A 20,527-nucleotide genomic window follows, 5' to 3' on the forward strand; every position below is an offset into this window, starting at 1 on the left:
TCCATAAGCAGTATGTGTGGTAACTGAATAGACGTCTAATTACATTTACTTTCAAATATTCTAGAGAATTCAAGATCAAAGCAATCAAGGAATGTATATGCATAACTATCATATAGAGATGGGTATCACTGTAAGACATATATTTGCCTATCTTTGGGAACTGTTTCGATTTAGCAAATTATATATATTTGGTGTATGGAAAACATCTAATAATCTAATGAATGTTTGGAAGGAACTAAACATTTTTTCTAGAATAAGTTGTACAATTATCTTAAACCAAATAATGTTTTTTATTTATGTGTATAATCTTTTATTTCCTATTAAAAATATCTTATTTACAAAATTTTACGTCTAAGAAAAACTAACATACTTTTATATTGTCTGATTTCTGACTGAGGAAGATTGGTGAAACCAACTTTGGGGTTATCTTTAGCATTTTATATATTTCCATTTTAAAGAAGAAAAATTGGAATTATTTTTTACATTTTATATAATTCCATTTCAAATTTCTGCCACAAATATTTTTGTTATATAAAAATGTGCCCAACAATTCTTTAAGATTAATATAATATTGTATAGAAAGTTTATGATTTTTCTTAAATTTTCCAAATTATCCTAGTAAACACACTATATAACTTTAGTCACATATTTAGTTTCTCAATGTCACATTTGAGTTAGAGTATTCTAGATTCGTCTATTTAATGCATCGGGCTGCCGCCTATTCACAGAATGAATATTTGAGTGTAGTATTTTATTCATTGCACTCACAATTTTTGCGCTCTGCTTTGCGTAGTGCTGGCTGGGGCTTAAAAGTAAAGTTGGCCACTAGCCGTTGGCCGTTGGCCGTTGGCGGTTGGCTTAAAGTGCGTCGCCGAGTTGGTCGAAAGGTAGCGGCTGCTTATCGCATAATTGGTAGCAATGTTGGCTGCCAGTTTTTGCGGCGCTGCTGCTGCGAGTCGGACGCATTCCGGAGATGCCGGCAAAACACTTGTCAGCGACTTAAATGGCGCGCAGCTGGGCAAGAAGGAGCCGCATTCACGTCCAAGGTGGACACACCTCTGCCACAGACACGGCGAAGGTGTTGCCACTGATGTTGCTGCGGCTGCTGATGCTGCTGTTGCTGCTGCTGTTGCTGTTGGTGTTGCAGCTGAGACATTTGATGTGATTATTGAGTTATGCCCAACGGGGGCAGCTGCTTGGCATATTTCTCTTAATTTTTTGATAAAGTTATTCTTCACTCTGCTTCTTTTGTTTTTGCTGAGAGCAACAAAAATAACACACGAATGTGAGAAGAGGAATCGAATAAAGCTTTTTTTCCTACCGTTCACCCACGTAGCAGCACAGCAGCAGTGGCAGTGGCAGCGGCAGCTGATAAAAACATGGAATGACAAAACTAGGAAAAGCCAACTCAGCAGCTGAGCAGCCGGCAGCGCAGCAGGCACAGATTTTATAGCCGACACAACAACAACAACCCCAAATGAGTAGTGGCCAAAGAAGAACTTAAAAAAAAAAAAACATTAAAAAAGAGAAGAAGGAAAAAACACAACACGGCTTGCCAACAATAATAACAACTATACACACACACACGAAAGGAGAGACTCACACAATACATGCACACGCAATGCTGGCAGAGCACTCCAGCTGCGCTGCCTGCAATCAATAAAACGGATTAGAAATATCCTCAAATGCGTTGTTCACGGAATAACAGAGTGAGATGGAACGTGTGCGAGAGTGGGCGAGCGACTGTGAGAGCAAAGGTTTAAGCAGAAGAGCCCAGTCGTAGCTGAAGGTGACTGCAAATCATTTACAATAACAACGCCAAATGGGAATGAAGCTGAAGGAGACCAAAGGGGGAAAGAAAAAGTAGCGGCACTTACCATGCGATTTGCAAGTAGCGTTGACGTTGACGCTGACGTCGACAGCGATTGCTGCTGCAGTTTGTTGAATTTACGTTTTTATTTTATCTAAATACTCGAGGCACACGCGTATTTGAAGATTTACCGTTTTGTTCAAGCTTTTGTATTATTGTTGTTGGGGCGTTCCTGTTTGTCACACTTGCAGCACGAAATTCGTACACTCTTTATCTCTCTTTCTCTAGATCTCGCTTCTCTCTTCGGTTGACTGTGACCTTAGCGCCAACGACCTTTGGGGCGGCGGCGGCGGCACTCGACAGCGTCTGCCGGCAAAGCACACACAAATTGTAAACGTTGCTGCCGCTGATGTTATTTTTGTTGTTGTTGTTGCTGTTGTGTTGTTGTAATTTATGTATGCAAAAAAACTGTGTACATTAATTGCATGCAAGAGACAGCGACGGCGACGGTGACTGAGGCAGCGGAAGCTTCTGCCTGTTATGCTTGTTTTGTTGCTATTGCTGTCTACCTTTTATTTAAAACGTCGCTGCTGCTACACATAATTGCAGCAGCCGGCAGCAGCGACGTCGACGCACGAAAATTGCTCGTTTGTTTTTGTTGGTTGCTGCCGCTGCTGCTGCTGCTGGAACACACACGATGTTAACGGCGATTGAGCGTGCACAACAACAAAATGCTGATGCTGATGCTGCTGCTGATGTTTATGTATGTTTGTGTGTGTGTTATCACGATTTCTTATGCTGCACGTGAAGCTCTCAAGCTTGTCATATACTCGTATTATAATTATTTGATTGTCTCTCGTGCTCACCGTTTTATTATGATTTTGATTATTATTATTAAGGATCTCACACGCGCACCGGTAATTGATTCTTATTCATGTTCAATTGCATTTTGGACAATTGCGAAATTTATACAAATTCAACATAAAACGTAACACTAAACCAAAGAGGTGGAAAATAAAATTTTATTTATAATTTTAACCGGATACTTGTTCACTTGACTTTAACAACGATAACAAAAACAAAAACGCAGCAGACGTTCGCTCTGAGAAAGTATTATATTGTATTGTATTGGTGTATAACGTTCTTGCACTTTACAGTTTTATTTAGTTGCGTTGCGGTGTTTTGTATTTGTCGCCTGTCTGTTCTTTCGTTGCGTTCGCAGTGTTTGCCGCTGCGAGAGAAAACACGTCCGTTCACGTCAAGAGTTGCTCGGCAACAGCAACGAAACAAACCAAGTGAAACGCAACGAACCCACCAACGAGCCAAACAAGCAGATAAACTAAACGAAACGAATGCGAAACGATACGGCAGGCAACGAAACGCGCTCAAGGGATAAAATGCGAAGCATTTCCGAACGAAATGAAACAAAGAGAGCCGCAACGGCAAGCAAAGAGAGCGTTAAGGCAGGCATAGCCGCCCATTTGCAGCCACAGCGAAACGATGCGAAATGAAACTAAGAGAAAACTCAACGAAAGCATAAAGCAAGCGAAACATTTAACGAAATACGGCACGCTGCATTTACAGGTGATTCCAATCAAATTTCGTAGTTCTTTAAAAACCCAAGATTTTAACTACCTGTTGACAGGTAAATAAAAGTATAAAAATAAGAGTGTATATTGGAAAAAATCTTGTTTATACTGTTTGTATGAGTTTACGTTTCGAGAATTTTATATATGTTTGTATTAAGCAATAAGCAAATTTGTATATAGATATGTATGTCTGTTTTTTTGTATGTGTATATACAATACTTGTAGAATAGCTTTATTACCTGCCTTCGCTTCGGTTTTTGCCACCTACTAAGGATAGGTGAGTCTATCAAGATTCCCTTTTTCGATTAAACCTAATTAGATTAATGTATAAATTAATAGAAACTGTAAAATGTCGAAGCGAACGCTCAGTTTGTGTTCTCCACTTGGCTCAGAATGTTGTTGGCTCTCAGTGCATTGATGTTAGGTCTGTGGCCTGACCAATCGATAACTTATCGATTATCGGCGTCAGCTGAAACCTCAGATGTTGGGTATATCCTTGAGCTCATAGACAAAATGCAAAGTCAAAGACCCATTGAGACGTTGTTGTTCATGCAACGGGAAAAGGACTTCAACTCCTGCCTGAATGAGCTGAATCCGATTGGAATACCGGTGCTACGACTGGACGGAGCTAACGGGTTTAAGCTAGGCGAACACTTCAATAGTGAGGCACTCGCCCTGCTCTGCATACAGCAGCCGGAGGACGTCATGCTGCTGCAGTGCCTGGCCGAGATTCTGGACCGGATCAGAGAGACGCGTGCTCTGATCTGGTTGAATATTGCCGAGGCTGATCCGGAGGAATATCTAGCGCTGATAGCCGATCGGGCAGACACCTACAATTTGATGAATATGCTGGTGCTGCACTCCATGCCAATGGAACTATCGATAAGCGCCTATCGATTGCAGCCTTTTCCGGAGGCGACTTTCGCGCCTCTGAATGATTCAGATGGAGGTAAAATCTTCAACCGGATCTGGGGCGACTTTCAGCAGAGGACAGCCATAGCCCATCCGAGTCTACATATTCCCGGCAGTTTCCTGGCCAAGCACAGAGTGGGGGGCGGAAAATACTTGGGCGGCTACATGGATCGACTTATCAAGCAGTTCGCTCGAATATACAATATTCGATTGAGATTCAGGAGGCCGGTGAACGAGAGCAGCTGGCTAAGTGACATGGAAATCCGGGGTCTGGTGAGGCGGAAGGAGGTGGACTTGCCCATGTACGGCCGGATATTCTCCTTCAATACGGAGTACACCACCTACCTGGACATCGCCCAGGTGTTCATAGTCGTGCCGTGTGGCAAAGAGATGCGATTGGACGACATCTATAAGAGTCTACGGCCCTACTTTCTGGTCACACTGGGCGTCTATCTGATCTTCGCCCTGCTCGAACAGCTCCTGGAGCTGGCGAATCAGCGGATCGGCCGACGTGAGGGCGTGAACTGGAACTGGTTCACGTGGCTCGTCAATCTGCGCGCCTTCGCTGGCGCCTTGGGCCTGCCCATCGGCATCATCCGACGCTATCGCAGCCTCACGATGCGACAGTTCCTCATGCTCATGTACGTCTTCAGCCTGGTCTTCAGCTGCTTCTTCAGCGCCAGCCTGAGCGCCCTGCTGACCAAGCTGCCCTGCTATCAGCACATCCAGAACTTCGAGGAGCTCCAGCGAAGCGGCTTGCCCGTCATGTTCGACGAGTATGCAGCGAGCATGAGCGAGCTGCAGGAGAATCGCGTGCAGATCGGACAGCTGACCAATAAAGTTCTGGCACCCAACATCAAGCGCAACGATCTGATGTTCGCCCTGGACACGCACCACGCCTACCAGACCTCCAGCCGGCTCTGGCAGATCGTGAACAACTACCAGAGCCGCTACAGACGTAACGTCCTATGCGCATCCCCCGGCCTGATCCTCTTCTATGACTATCCCATTGTGGGCCTCGTGCAGAGCAACTCCGTCTTCAAGGCAACCCTGAACGAGTTCATCTATCGCGCCCACGACGTCGGCCTGGTCAGGCATTGGATCTTGGAGGCCATGCGCAGCCTGACGGCCACCCAGATCGAGCCCCACAACCAAACCCATTCGTATGCCGAGTTCACCCAGGCTCCACTCACAAATCGCGATCTGCTTTGGGTGTGGAAACTCTTGGCCACCTTTGATGCGGCAGCTCTTTTGGTTTTTGCTCTCGAACTGGCCCAAACCTACTGGCAAGGGTGGAGGAACCAGATGGAGTTGACACTATTCTAAGCCTATCAAAGCTTCTTTACAGACACTGAAAAATTCTTAAAAGAAAATCTAGAAATATACATTTTAATTTTATACAATTTGTAAGCACCTCAAAAATCACTAGACACTATTGCTAATGTCCATGTAAAATTATGTATTATTAAAAAACTAATTAAATAAAAAATATATAGTAACATTTTGGTGTCATTTCAGTTTTAAGAAAGTTATGTACTTTTAAAGAAAATGACTAGAGAGAGAGAGAGAGAGAGGGTTCTACCAGCCTGGTCGAAGCACAACGCTGACATGGGCTCTAAGCATTACATAAATTCCTAATCTATTATACCCTATCATTCATGTTTTTTGTTTTTCAATTATTATTACCATTATTACAAGTTAAGAAACCTTTTTTAGTTTCAACTTTTTTTTGCAACTCAAGAAGTCTAAGAGTTAGAGATAGATACAAATAAATAGATTTATACAAGATCTCATGAAAAGTTAAGCGAGAACTTTTTAAAATTCAAACTTTTATTTCTAAATTAAATAAATAAAATATTTATATACAACTTTATAGTCCTTAAGAGGCTTAAGGTTATGAAACCCAAAATAATACATTAAAAGTCCTAGAAAGAAGTCAAGTATATACATAAGAATATATATAACAAATTTTAAAAAAATTTTATTACAAAAATTCCCCAATCAAATCATGTTGCAAAAAATGTTTATGTAAACATTATTTTAAATTTCAATTAAAATATATCCCCAATCAAATCATTTTCCAAAAAACGTTTATATAAACATTTTTTTTAATTTTAATTAAAATTTTTCCAATTAAATCATTTTCCAAAAATGTTTATCTAAACATTTTTAAAATATATATACATATATTTTTTTTCAATTAAAAAATTAAAAACTTTGTTAAACTTGCTAAAAATATTTACATTTATTTCGTTTAAGTTTTTTTTTTTGTTAATTTTAAATCTTTTTGTTTGTTGCAGGTTTTATAAACCAGTTCAGATTGTATTTTACAATTTTTATGTAGTTTAGTGTTTGTGTGTCAGTGCTCAGTGGTGCAAGGTGAGAGGACAGTGCGGGCAGCCCGAAGGATCGAGTGGTTTGGGGTTAGTGCGTGAAGGAAACTCTGCGAGATGGGCAACGGGGCTCGACTGCGCCTCGGCTGCAACGGACTCATAAGGAAATTCCTGCTCCGTTCGGTTGGATCAGACGGCGGAGATCATGTGGGCATCGTTCTCGTTGATGAGGTCCTTGCATTTGCCATTGATTTCGATGGTGTGATTGGACTCCGTGTCGCTGGGCTCCTGTTCGCCGGGCTCCTCCTCGTCGCCATCGTCCTGGCTGGAGGAGGAGGCGGAGCCGTTGCCGTTCACTTCCAGCTCGGGCGATTCACGCTCCTCGTTCTCCTCGTAGATGACATCACAGCTGGTGGCCAGAGTCTTTGGCGGTGGCTTCTTAACCGCATTGCCTCGCTGCTGCTGCTGCTGCTGCTGCTGCTGCTGCTGCTGCTGCTGCTGCTGCAGCTGCTCGGCCATTTGATTCTGCATGTCGCGCAGCCTGTCCGTTAGAACAAACAGATCCCGCTCCTGGCTATCGCAGCGCTGGCGCAGCTCGGCGATCTCGCGCAGGTCCTCGGGCCGCGGATCACGGCGCTCATAGCGCATGCGCATCTCCTCGAAGCTGCAAAAGGATTCGCGAATTTGGATTAGTGATGCGTGCAAGGCGTCTCGATCCGGAGGCAGCGACAAGACGAGACGACACGGCTAAGCGTAGGTTAAGCAGAGTTCAGCCCCAGACTAGGCTTACAGACTTACAGATTGGTCAGGCAGCGGCACTTGCGATGCAGTTGCTCGATCTCGTTGGCGTTGCTAATGTCGCGTTTATCCAGCGCCGCCTTCTCAGCATCGTAGGCGGCCTTCAGGTCCTTCAGATTGCGCTGATGCCGAAGCTCTACATCGCTGTACGTTTGTCAATGTTAGAAGCAGAGAGAGACAGAGAGAGAGAAAGAGAGAGAGACAGAGAGAGAGTGAGGGAGGGAGATAGAGAGGGAAAGAGTGTGTTTGTGTGTGTGACAGAGGAGAAGACGAATAAATTGCGAAAAAGAGAAAGTAAAAGTTATATATTCATTGACAATAATTATTCATAGCAAAGCAGGCACAAGACTCTCTGATTGATTGATTGATCGATTGATAGTTATATGTATATAGATAGACTTCGATACTTAGATGTGCTAAATGTTGTTCAAGAGATGGCGATATTTGATATAGAGCACAGCAATTATATTGAACACTAAGCATGCTAAGGCAATCAATGGCGACATCGTCAGATACAGCACATAGATGCTGGGCGCATATGGACACGCCCACTTCGCAAGCACACACAGGGCGCCCGCACCAATGCAGCTGTGTGTGTGTGTGTGTGTGTGTGTGTAAAAGAGAAACAAGAGACAAGTAAATGCATGAATTTGTTGGCAGGCAAATGAAAAATGAGAAATGTGGCAAACAAAAACAGTTGGAAGTCTATTGGCAGGCACTGTATATATATATATATATATATATCTATATATATATGTGGGTTTAGGCTCTAGTACAGTTAGCTGGGGTTACGTACGATTGCCTCGGAGCCAATTCACTCACTTGATTCGTTCCTCGGCAGCGGCCAACTTGGCGCGATGTCGCTCGACCAGCTCCTGAATCGCCTCATCCCGTTCGCTTTGCAGTTTCGCCTTTTGGCTCTCTGCAAAGATTATGGCTGTAGCATAGGTTTCGCTCTCTCACTCAACTAAAGCTTACCCAGCTCCTTTCGATGCGTCTCTATCATGTCCTGCGTGGACAGCTGCAGCTCCTTGGCAAACTCCTCCTTGACTTGATCCAAACGTTCGCGGAACTTCTCCTCCATTTCCTCCTTTTCCGCTTCGAACTCCTTGCGCAGCTTCTCCTCCAGCTCCACGCGTCGATCCTCCTCGCGGCACATGGCATTCTGATACTCACGATCCGCCCGATCCAGATGCATGCGCGTCTGCAGCAGCGCATTGTCCGAGCGCTCGCGCAGCGACAGAAAGTCCTGCTTCTTCAGCTCCAAGTTCTCGGTCAGCTCTTCGATCTGGAAGGCATGGAGGTGGATTATTATGTTCGGGAATAATTACAAGTAAAAGTTGCTTTGGCACCTCGGCACGCAGCTCCTCCTCGTTGGCCGTGTAGCGATTGGTCAGCGCACGCAGCTCCTCAATGTGCTCCGCCTGCAGCTTGTCCAAGGCGTCGCGTCGCTCCTCCACGTAAACGGATTCCAGTTCATTTGTCAGTCTTGTCATCTCTGTGCTGTGTGGTGGAAGATTGTGATTACATGAATTATTAAGGATCCATCAATTTCACTTGAGTCGATGAAAAAGGAGTGGAAATATATGTAGACTAGGAACTATCAATTTCAGTTGGAAGTGTGAAAAACGAGTGAAAATCCGATTGGATTTAGGTTCAGATATCAATTGAAAGAAAGGAAGTATTATATAATCTTAAGTTATTGTAGTAGCTTTCTAACTTGATAGTCTAATACTAGTTAGCAGTCTTAGGTACCCTTTAATACATATTACTTACTAAAGTTTATTCTCCCAAAAGGCGGCAGCTTCGTTGCGCACCTCATCGATGCGATAAATCATTTGACGCTCCTTATCATAAATGGCGCTGGAGAGTAAAGTTCACAGATTAGCAAATGCTTCGATTAAGGAGTATTTAAGAGATAGTTCGACTCACTTATCACACTGATATTTAATCTTGTGCACAGCTTCGATCTGTGTCTCCAGATTGCTGTTGGCCATTTCGAGTTCATCCTTCAGGTTGTCGATGCGCTCCATGAGCGTCTGGATGGAGCGCTCCTGTTCGCTGACAACGCCGCTCAGCGACTTCACCTGTGCCTGGCAAATGCGCAAACTTTCCGCCTCCTTGCGACGTGATTGCAGCTCCAGTTCCAGTTCCTCGGCCTTGGCCGCTGCCTGTTTGCGTTCGTAATTGGATTTGTCCAGTTTGTCCTTCCACTGGCGCTGCATTTGCCGCATCTGCCACTCGCAGTCCGACATCAGGGTCTCCTCGCGCTCTGTCAATTATGAAAAGAGACGTGATAATATAATAGACTAGAAGATATGCTGTAGAAAGTATAAGATGGGAGTATCTTATTGTGTATGCAATTTATGAAAATTGCATAGAAAGGCGGTGTTTAGAGACGGATACAGTCCAAGTGAAAATTAATAAAGTAAGAGAGGGAGAAGAATGAAAGAAAAAGTTGGGGAGTGGGAGAATGAGAATGAGATGGGAAAGAGAATAAGATGAAAGTAAAGGAGAGCAGAAGAAGGAGAGCAAGCGAGAGAGATGGAGAGAGCGGGTGGCTTCTCTTCAAGGAAAGGTAAACTGGAAAACATGAAAAGAAGGATGGACTAGTGATGGTAGCCCCGGAAAGAGACAGCAAAGCTAGCAATCAGAGGTAGACAGAGGGCAAGATGGAAAGAGAGAGAAATGGGAATAAAAAAAAAAAAACTTAAGAAGATAAGGAATGACCTTCATGCAATCCATTATTCTATGAAACAACTATTATGAGAGAGAGAGAGAGAGAGAGAGAGAGAGAGAGAGAGAGAGAGACTGAGTAAGAAAAAAGATAACAAACTGAATAATGGAATATTATATAATAAACCAATTTATATTCTCTTAGCTCTCATCAACTTTAGTGCAAGAGAAGGGTAAGGAAAAGCGATTGCCTAGTCCACATCTACATCAACTGGGATATAGTTGCCTTTCAGTCAAGCCCACCCTTTGTCCCCCTAAGTGTTCGAGGGTATCTAAAAGCAATATTTGTTTTGCATGCCGGTGTGTGTAGTGAGTGTATTACAATGTGGGTCGCACCTCTGTTGTGTGTTCTGAGCAGCTCGAACTCGGTTTGCCACTTATCCTCGCAGATTTTGCGCTCCGCCTCGGAATTCTCGAGTGCATTTTTGAGTATGCGTATTTGCTCCTCCAACTCCTCACGTATTCTGTTCACCTCATCGGCCCACTTGGCCAGCTCAGCCTGAGCTGCGGCCAGCTGTGTCTGTAGTCCATTTGCCAGGCTCTGCGTCTGTTTGTACTTCTCGGTTAATTCGTTGTATTGCGCCTCCAAAGTATCTGAGATAACGAGATTTTTTGTTTTGATTTGATTTCGAAATCAAATGGACAAGTACTCACTGTATTTGCGTCGGAATTCGTCCTCATCGTCGCTGTATTTGTGCCGCAGATGCACCTTTTCGTCCTCGAGCAGCTTCAGCTTCTTGCGCACATATTCATCGTCCTTCTGCGCGGCCGTCAGCTCGCCCTGGAGTCCTGCGAATGAATGTGATTAGAGTCTGATCCCAGGCTTTTACTTAGTTCAACTCACTGTCCACATTCCATTGCTTTTGCGAGAGTTCCTGCTCCAGATTCTGTATCTTTAGCTGCATATCGCTCACCTTACTCTCCAGATTTTGAACATTTTTGTGCGCATCCTCGAGCTGTGAGCTGAAACGCGCCTTCTGCACCTTGAGCTCCTTCCTATGAATGAATTTTGCAATAATTAAATACATATTAGCAAAAGCCAGACAAATTATTGCAAATATCTATGCATATATGTATTTGTTGTCTCTCTCTATCTATATAGGTTGCATATATTTTTAGTCAACAAAATCTCTAGAAAATCCGAGTGAAAACAAAAAATGAGTCAGCTACGTGAGCAGCGCACGCACTCGTGTCTTATGTTAGATTTTTAGCTAAGCCGCAATATAAATAAATAAATAATTATAATATTTAAGAAAAAGAAAAAAAAAGCAAACAAACACACCCGCACCTGTATAGCACACACTCACACATATATGCACATGTACATATATATATATGTTGTATATGTTAACGACTTGACGCACTTGAATCGAGAGACTGAAATGAGGTGCAGAAAACATTGTGGGAATGCCTTCCCCACAGGCTAGCCATAATTTGCTAGCGACGACGCAGACAACGCAGACATGCGCATCTATTGTATTTAGTATTTCTTAGAGCCGATACTCTTTGAATGGGCCATAATGGCACTGTGTGCCGGATTGTGCATGGCTTGAAAAGGGCTTTGGATGGCTAGATGGACTATTGATGAGCTGTTTATCTAGATTGTTTATAGAGCAACAGCTCAACTAGGGGGGGTGCTAGATAGATAGAATGTGTGAGCAGCTGATAAGGCTGCCTAGAAAGAGTAGGGCAAACTTGATAGAGTTGCTGCGTAAAGCAATTTGAATCAAACTCAATCACTTTAAACATTTGAAAGGCGATTTCAATTTAAAAGATTTCCTCGAGTTTTGTTTTGCATTTTGATGAATGTGAAGCAAAGTGAGCTTGAGTTTTTTTTAAACAAGGCTTCACATCAAGTTCAGGTTCATATTCAAGGCGGTACTTTATAGTAGAGTTATGTATATAAATAGTTATGTTTCTCATGGCAGTTAAGTAGCGAAAATGATTAACTGAAAAGGAATAAAGGAAAGCCAACAGAATCAGCTATATGTTCCTTGCAAACAATGTGAAAATTAGTGAAAGCTGAAAGTCTTTCATAAAACTTTTGACTGACTAACAAAGTCTATGTAAAAGTTGAAAAGTTGGCATATGTTGATATAGAAACTGTGCCAGAAACAAAGCATGTGCAACATATATATATATCAGTTTGTTGCTGTTAAAGTTTAGCATCATAAAAATTGATGTAGAGCAAGCCTATTAGGAATATGTAGCAGCTAAATTATATTCATATTGAATTCTCATTAAAGCTATGAATTTTGATTCTAGATTTAATACAAAAACATTAAGCTTACAAATGTTGCATTTGATATTACCTTTAAAATTTATGAAATATAGGGAAGGAATACAAAAATATATACATTTATAAAAATATATATAAATCATCATATGGTTCCTGTTAGAGTATTGCATTGGCGTTCAGGTCGTTGTTAGCATTGGCATTTAGCTTGTTTTATTTTGTTTTTGCATTAAACGCAAAATAAAATACGTTTTAATTGAATGTAACTTATTTAAATTTGCTGTCTTGTCGCGCGGCAATGTGCAAATGCGCAAAGCTATTTATAAAAGAAACAACGTAGATACACAGATCTGTAGCTGTAGCTGTATCCGTGTAGCTGTGAAATTTGGCAAGTGTTAAGATGCTGCTTGAGAGACAATGAGTGGCGAATTTATCAAATTGTGACACGCGATGCTGCGTACAAGACACAACAGATACATAGATACAGTAGATACAGCAGATACAGTAGATACATAGATACAGCAGATGTATCTGGCAAGTTATTTCAATTATTTTTGAGTTTTTGACGAAGAATGCTGCTGCTGCTACTGCTGCTTCTTCTTCTCTTTCAGTTAGTTTGTTTATGTCCAAGTTGTTCGTGAAATTACTTCATCTAAACAGAGCAGCTCATAAGTTAGATGCACGCTAACGAAATTACGCATACGCCCCATTGCGTGGCGCTGGGCGTAAACATTCGAATTGATGGGCCAAGATTGTTTACTTGGCCACTTTCATGGGCCAGCTGTTAAATCAAGAGCAGCCACCACTCTCCAGTGATCTAAGACGTGTGCACATTGTAAGCATTTGCAATTTAGAAAAAATTTTAACATTTGCATTCGCTGGCATAGAAAGGATAGCAAAATAATTGAAGAGAAATAAAAGCAACCAAAATAAACCGGAAAAACTAGAGCAGGCAGCTCGACTGCTCTGTGCACATTTGACGTAGCGCATATGAAAAGAAAATTATTGAAATTTCGGCGTGGGAAATACAAAATGCGAAATGCGAACAAATATGTTGCCAACAAATGACGAGCGAAATTATTTTCAGCTGATTTACGGCTAACGGCGAATGCGACGCCCCAAAACGGAAGGGCACGAACAACATGCCATCAAATGCCTGTTTGTTCTATAAAATATTTAATAATTGTATATAAATACTAATGTGAATAATTAGTATAAATATATGTATGTATCTATAATATAACAATTGGTGGCTGGTCAAGACACTTGCCGACCGGCTGTCACAATCTGTCATATTTCTGAAGGCCAAACAACGGGCAAGTGACATTTGTGGTTATATGATATAAATACAAATAAATACCGATATAAATAAAAGTATTAGTGAGAGCAAACAGTTTCGCAATAACGTATACGTAAAAGTCAAAAAGAAATAATTGCTTTTAAATTGAGATTAATTTTGCTTAAACAAAAACATTTAAAGAGGGCAAAAGCGCGAGAAAAATAAATGCCAAAAAAAAAAAATAAATAAATAAAAAACTAACAAAAATAGTGCTAAGAATCCACCTATAAGTATGTAGTATTGTTATAAATATTTAAATACATATATACATATATATTGTATGGTATTTGGGAATGGAAATGGAATCTTTCAAGTTAGTTCAAGGTTTTGTTTTTTGTGAAGAACAATAAGTAATAGTTGGCGGTGATGAACAACGTTATATCCTCTAAGAATCTATTTAGACTCTAAAATAAACAAAAGTTTTTACTATAAATACAGCACATAAATCAATCAAAATAATTAAATTTAAAGATCTTCAGAGTAGTCCAAGTTCAAAGTCAAAAGGCAAAAGGCTGAGAAAGGGCTTCGATAATTCCAACTTTGATCTCTTGAAGTAAATTATTTTAAATACATTTGATAATAAGTATTAAGCTCATATTTTCTCATAGTCAGGAAAGTCTTTTTATTTTTAAAAAAAATTCAATAATTTAGTCAAGTCACTAAATTGTATCAGCAATACTTCTTATTTGATAATTATCAAATCTGAATAATTGCAATGTTTCTAAGCTACAGTGATAAATAAACTTTTTATTTGATACGTGTCAAAATTAATTAAAAATGCTTTTCGATTCTCGTGTTTTCCAAGAAATCAAATATATCATAATCTTGAAACCCACAAGAGAGATTGGCACATGCCAAAAAAGAAACAACAACAGTTTATATATAATAGCTCGATAAAAATGAAAGCGCAGAAAAATGTTTTCTGTTTTAGGTGACTTGACTGGAAAATTGCCACAAAGTACATATATCTTGCTATATAAACAAAACATATATGTACAAATGAAAAACAAGAAAGGGGAAAAGCGCTCAAGATGAATGGCAGCAGGAAAATTGCTACGCAAATGTCATGGAAAATGTGGTGGAAGAAGTCGGAAAATCGGAGAGGGCGAGAGGAAGGGATCAGGTAATTAATTAAAGCATCACATTTGACGCCACAAAGGAAAAGTGCAGTTGCAGCAGCTTTGGAGAGCAGCGGGCATAAATATTGCGCATACGCCGCGCTGCACAGACAATAAACAAAACGTTGAATCATTCAGCAGTATTAGTCGAAGAGCTAGAGACGTATTAGATCATCGCTTAGTTTCACTTTTGTTTTTGTTTGCTTATTCTTTTGATTTATGACTGCGACGTGGGAGACATGGCGTATACGTTACTGGAAAACGTATATGTGAAGTGACTAACTTTGGTTTGACGTACACGTTCCTTGACTACGTTAGACATTGAATACATGTTACGTGATTCTTTAGACGTTACTTGACTAAATTAGTTATGGCGTATACGCGATGTGATTACGATATTCATGGCCTATACATTACATATTGAGGCTGCGCAGCAAAAAAAGTTTTACGTTAGCCATTACGTTACGTTATTACGTAACGGGTTACCGTATCACGTAACGGGGTACCGTATTACGTAACGGGGTACCGTATTACGTAACGGGGTACCGTATTACGTAACGGGGTACCGTATTACGTAACGGGCAACCGTATTACGTAACGGGGTACCGTATTACGTAACGTGCAACCGTATTACGTAACGGGGTACCGTATTACGTAACGGGGTACCGTATTACGTAACGGGGTACCGTATTACGTAACGGGGTATCGTATTACGTAACGGGTTACCGTATCACGTAACGGGGTACCGTATTACGTAACGGGGTACCGTATTACGTAACGGGGTACCGTATTACGTAACGGGGTACCGTATTACGTAACGGGCAACCGTATTACGTAACGGGGTACCGTATTACGTAACGTGCAACCGTATTACGTAACGGGGTACCGTATTACGTAACGGGGTATCGTATTACGTAACGGGGTATCGTATTACGTAACGGGGTACCGTATTACGTAACGGGGTACCGTATTACGTAACGGGCAACCGTATGACGAAACGGGGTACCGTATTACGTAACGGGGTACCGAATTACGTAACGGGGTACCGAATTACGTAACGGGGTACCGATTTACGTAACGAGGTACCGTATTACGTAACGGGGTACCGATTTACGTAACGAGGTACCGTATTACGTAACGGGGTACCGTATTTCGTAACGGGTTACCGTATTACGTAACCGGTTACGTTATTACGTTAAGCATGGCATATGCGACACTCTACTAAATTTTTCATGTCATATGTTGTCAAATGGCTTTACTACGCTAGAAGCATACACGTTACGTAATTACGTAACACATGGTCCATACGTTACATGATTACGTTAAACATGGCATATACGATACTTGACGACATTTGACATGGCATATACGTTAAGTGATTACGTTAGACAAGGCATATGATTTACCTGAGCTCCAGTGCTTCACGATTATTGTCCGCCTGATTGTTGAGCACGGTGTCATCCTCGACGATCTCCACGGTGTTGCGCCCTATGCAACTGTCGTCCAAGCTGCGCTGATTGGGACTGTTGCTGCGACTGCGTGCCGCCGCTCCAGAGCCCTCGATATGTATCGGTATGAAATGCACATTGCCGAGGCTATTGCCACCGGCGCCATTGGTAATATTGATATTCAGATGGCCCTCTCCATTGTTGCCATTGCTGCTGCTGCTGTTGTTGTTGTTGGCACTGCTACTGCTGCTGCTGCTGCTGCTGGCATTTGCTTGCGATGTGACGGTCGTTGACTCGACAACGACATCGGGCAGGCTAATGCTCTCGATGCACACCAAACGCTCGTCGAACTGCTGCTCATCGTCGAGTTCGTCGCACTGCAGCAGCAGCTCCTCGCAGTCGCAGTCGGTGGACGTTGAGTTGCCGTCGCGCACGAAGGGCGTGCGCCGTGGCTGCATCGACGCAGCGCTACGCTGCACCGGCTGCTGCTGCTGCTTTTGATCTGCTTGGCTAGTTGACTCGTTGGCGGCCACGCCCAGGCCCATGCCGATGCCCGAGTCGGCATAGCTGCTGCTGAGATTGGAATCGCTTTTGAGCGCGCTGCGCTCGCTGCTCGCCGATTTGCGTGAGCTGTTGGGCGTGCCACGCCCACGGTCATCACACTCGAGATCGACCGCCTCATCGAGCTCATCGTCCTCGGGCTCGGGCTCGGCCTGCGGATCATCCTCATCCTCCTCCTGCACATTCTCCAGCTTGACATTGGTCAAGCGTGTCCAGGGTCGGGGAATGCCGTTCGCCTGCTGCTGATAGATCGTAGTGGGTATATCGAACACCTCATCCTCGAGCGTCTCCTCGTGTGCCTCGTTCAGCTCCTGGATGTTGAGGTCGTGACCCTGACTATGGCCCTGGTTGGGTGACTGGCTCTCGAAGTCATAGAACACCTCCCCGGCCAGTGGGCTGCCAGTGGGACTCTGCTCGAAGCTGCAGTCGCTGACAGTTATTTTGGGCACTTCCTGTTGCGTTTGTTGTTTCTGGTGACGCGGCGGCGCCACGGGCACGCTTTGCGGCTCGCTCACGATCGACTCACGGAACTCACGCGGCGTGCTGGCTCGTGAGCTATGCGCCGACTGTGTGCACTCGTTGGGCTTGGTGCTGGTCTGGCCCATGTTACCAGAGATTATGTCACTTGTGTTGTTGTTGCCAGTGGTGTTGTTGCTGCTGCTGATACTGCTGCTGCTGCTGTTGCTGCGTTGCAGTACGGCAGCGTCCTCTTGCTGATCTTCCGCGACAGTGCACAGCTCGACGTTTGCCGCTTGAATAAAATTGGCACTCGCCGCTCTATGCGCATCTCGTCGCTGCTGCTGCTCCTCTCTCGCCAGCTGGCGGCTCTCTTTTGCCTGCTGCTCCTGTCGCAATGCTCCAGCTGAATTACTGTCGTTCCGCTCGCGCTCGCGCTCCCGTTCTCGATCTAGCTCACGTTGTCGTGCACGCTCTCGCTCTCGCTCTTGCTGTTGCTGTTGCTGCTGCTGTTGCTGCTGCTCTCTCTCTAGCTCCCGCTCTCGCTCTTTGGCCGCGCGCTGCCACAATTGTGGGCTATTATTAGACATAGTCATTTGATAACTATTTGTGGACGCGGTCGCGGGGTCGGAGTTCGTTTCAAGGTGTGCTGCTGCCAGTGTCTGCCCAATGGCGATTACGTTGTCGTCAATAGATGTTTTGGATTTCGATTGATGTTGTTGCTGTTGCTGGTGTTTTTGTTGTTGCTGCTGCTGTTGATTTCGCTGCTGACGCTGATGGTTACGTCCACGCGCCATGAAAATATCTGTGAGAAAATCGCGACTCTTCTGCAACGCTTTGCGCTTCTTCTGCACCGCCGTATCGTCTGCGGCAGTGTCAATGTTGTCCCTGTTGCCACCTAAATGCAACGCAAAGTTGCCCAGCGATAGGCGCGATTGTCGTTTCAATTCGTTCGATTGCTTCGATGGGCTGCGATATATCACCGTATCGGTCGCGTCAATTACCGTGCCATCGGTAATTGGCCCGTTATTGTGGCGAGTTTTCGTTTGGCCACTGCTCGTACTAATAATGCCAATTGGCCGACCGTCGACGTTGTTTGCTTTTGCGTTCGCGCTGGCTGACTCGTTTGGACTGGTCGCGCCGCCATGCCCAACAGCAGCGGCAGCAGCAGCAGCATCGCCACCATTTCGATCAACGTCTACATCATCATCATCATCAACAACAACAGACGTTGTCCTCGCCGTCGTCGCCCCATTGCCTGCGCCCATGTTATTTATATTCAAATTGTCGGAGCGCCAAGAGATCGCTGAATGGCCATTAGCTGATGTTGTTGTTGTTGCTGTCGCCGCAGCTGTTTTAGCTAAATTTACACTTTGCCGCTCTTCGTCGTGCTCGTCGCTGCTCAAGTCCTCCAGCTCTTCGATCACAGCGCGTCGCGCTGCCTGCGTAGGCAAACGCATTGCGCTCTTTTGCTCGCTCTCTCTGGCTCGCTCAGCGTCGCGCTCTCTGGCGCTGAATAGGCAACGGTTCTCACTAGCATTACTGCTCTCTTGCTCTCTGGTCCTGGCAGCCGCAGCAGCACTTGCTGTTGTTGTTATTTTCGTTTGTATTCCTTCCTCTTCGTCGCTTGCATCGTAGTTTTTGTTGCTCTTGTGCGCTTTTCTTTGACGCGTGCGTCGCAGCAAATTAAACATTTTTGTCAATTTGTTTCGTTCACACACTCACACACACTTTGCCAAAATATATGTGCACTTTGAATTTGCTTTTATATTTCATTTAAATGCATGTCCATCGCTTTGTTGCTGTTCTTCTTCCTCTGTCGGCAACTTTTCACAGTTGCCAATTTTTGCTGTTCGTTATTTCGTTTATAAACAAATCGTTTTTATCGCTTATTTCAGTGTCGCAACCTGTTGATTTAAATAATAAGTGTTTATTTACATTTGCATATGTGACTAGAGTCTAGCTAATTAGCATGGGACATCTATTATACTACTTACTCACACACTCGCACACACATACACAGTGGCTGTGCGATGCGTCCGTTGCTTTTGAACCGGCTGAACCGACGGCTGAACTGGAACTGGAACTGCGATGACAAACGCTGGACAAATATGAGCAAACGAGACTCATGAGCTACACTTGACAAAAAGACATATGGCATAATTAATTTTAATTGCGATTGTTTGGCATAGCACACCCACACATACATACATACGTACATGCATATCTACATATCTTCACACACACACACACATTCACACGCATGTTTATAGCCATAGATTTACTGCTGTATTAGTCTGCTTATGAATATTAATTGATGCGTTGAGAGCTAAAGGCTAATTGTTCGATTTTATCATTATGTGTCATCGAAAACAACAACAATGAGCATGAGCTGTGCCCATTCACCATTGCAAAGCCCGCATTCCATATCTGTGCTCAGCCGTCAATGGAATGGCAACAGCTTACATGGCGCAAAAAGTAGGCGTAAGTCGGGTCAACAGAGACATGGCTAACGATTGCCTCAAAGAAAACATTTTAATTGCCCATAAAAATTATATGTATTTATAAATATATATCATAATATATGCTTGCGTCTGTTTTTCCTTTCATTTTTGTTTTAATCTCGAGCATTACGATATCTGTGGCGCTTGCTTCCTGTTTGTCTGCCCATTAAACTTTTTGACATTTTTTATTTATCTTTTTGCGGCTCTCACAATTTCCTAATTCCCCTGTACATATCAAAATGTATATATGTATGTCTCTATCGAATATTTTGAATATTTGACTGTTTATTTGTTATTGAATCTAGTTTTTTTGTTTCGCCCTGTCATCGGAGGCCTATTCCTCATTTTCTCTACTATCTCTAGCATTTCTATCTCTTTCATTCTCATTCCTCTCTTTGCGCTTCTCATCTCTATTTTTTTTCTTTTCTCTCTTTCTCCTTTATTCTGTATCTTCTCTATTCTCACACTCTGTCTCTGTATTTCTTTCTTCCTTTATATACATACATATATGTCCATTTCATTTCCTATTTCACCTTATCTCTTTCTGTCTCTCTCAGTCTTTCATTATCCCTTTCTCTCTTTCTTTACCTCGTTCTCACTTACTCTATCGGGTTTCCCTAATCTCTCTCTATCTTTCTCATTCCATAAACTTTTCCCTCCTTTTCTTTTTTACCTCTCTCCTTTCCG

General features: G+C 43.0%; 3 protein-coding genes across 10 annotated transcripts in view; 1 reads left to right on the plus strand and 2 right to left on the minus strand.

The window, feature by feature from the left end:
- Positions 1 to 3,109, minus strand: part of SKIP (Shal K[+] channel interacting protein) — a 170,231-nt gene extending 167,122 nt beyond the window's left edge. For 6 of the 7 annotated variants that reach the window (XM_089260956.1, XM_089260919.1, XM_030389360.2 and 3 more), the window contains exon 1: positions 1,878 to 3,109. The gene's annotated coding sequence lies outside the window, so the exon portion shown is untranslated. The remainder of the gene's footprint in view (positions 1 to 1,877) is intronic. The other variant, XM_030389362.2, reaches the window with a different exon arrangement.
- Positions 3,110 to 3,674: 565 nt separating this feature from the next.
- LOC115564239 (uncharacterized) lies at positions 3,675 to 5,637 on the plus strand. Its single transcript, XM_030388333.2, has one exon. It carries the CDS (start codon positions 3,793 to 3,795, stop codon positions 5,635 to 5,637), a length of 1,845 nt encoding a protein of 614 aa, XP_030244193.2. The 5' UTR covers positions 3,675 to 3,792.
- An 890-nt stretch (positions 5,638 to 6,527) lies between these two features.
- On the minus strand, positions 6,528 to 19,469 carry LOC115564758 (uncharacterized). 2 transcript variants are annotated; one of them, XM_089256468.1, is made up of 12 exons: positions 19,340 to 19,469; positions 16,278 to 19,243; positions 11,023 to 11,174; positions 10,833 to 10,967; positions 10,515 to 10,772; positions 9,375 to 9,714; positions 9,219 to 9,305; positions 8,795 to 8,945; positions 8,421 to 8,730; positions 8,265 to 8,364; positions 7,443 to 7,586; positions 6,528 to 7,308 (listed from the first exon to the last, which is right to left on the minus strand). In XM_089256468.1, exons 2-12 carry the CDS (start codon positions 19,028 to 19,030, stop codon positions 6,834 to 6,836), a joined length of 4,905 nt encoding a protein of 1,634 aa, XP_089112594.1. In that variant the 5' UTR covers positions 19,031 to 19,243; positions 19,340 to 19,469; the 3' UTR covers positions 6,528 to 6,833. The 2 variants fall into 2 exon arrangements, with proteins under 2 accessions (XP_089112594.1, XP_089112598.1); XM_089256472.1 differs by lacking the exons at positions 6,528 to 7,308; positions 7,443 to 7,586 and adding an exon at positions 7,723 to 8,030.
- Positions 19,470 to 20,527: the final 1,058 nt, after the last annotated feature.

This window comes from Drosophila navojoa, chromosome 2 (assembly GCF_054131105.1).
Source record: "Drosophila navojoa isolate 15081-1374.11 chromosome 2, UAZ_NAV_1.0, whole genome shotgun sequence".
In the NCBI taxonomy this organism is placed as follows: Eukaryota; Metazoa; Arthropoda; class Insecta; order Diptera; family Drosophilidae; genus Drosophila; species Drosophila navojoa.

Bases quoted from the DNA above. Each gene is read 5' to 3' on its own strand.
- LOC115564239 (XM_030388333.2), top strand. From the start codon at position 3,793: ATGTTGTTGGCTCTCAGTGCATTGATGTTAGGTCTGTGGCCTGACCAA.
- LOC115564758 (XM_089256468.1), bottom strand. From the start codon at position 19,030: ATGTTTAATTTGCTGCGACGCACGCGTCAAAGAAAAGCGCACAAGAGC. The intron at 10,773-10,832 runs GTGAGTACTTGT...TCGTTATCTCAG, and splicing joins CGAATTCCGACGCAAATACA to ATACTTTGGAGGCGCAATAC. The intron at 9,306-9,374 runs GTGAGTCGAACT...TTTACTCTCCAG, and splicing joins ATTAAATATCAGTGTGATAA to CGCCATTTATGATAAGGAGC.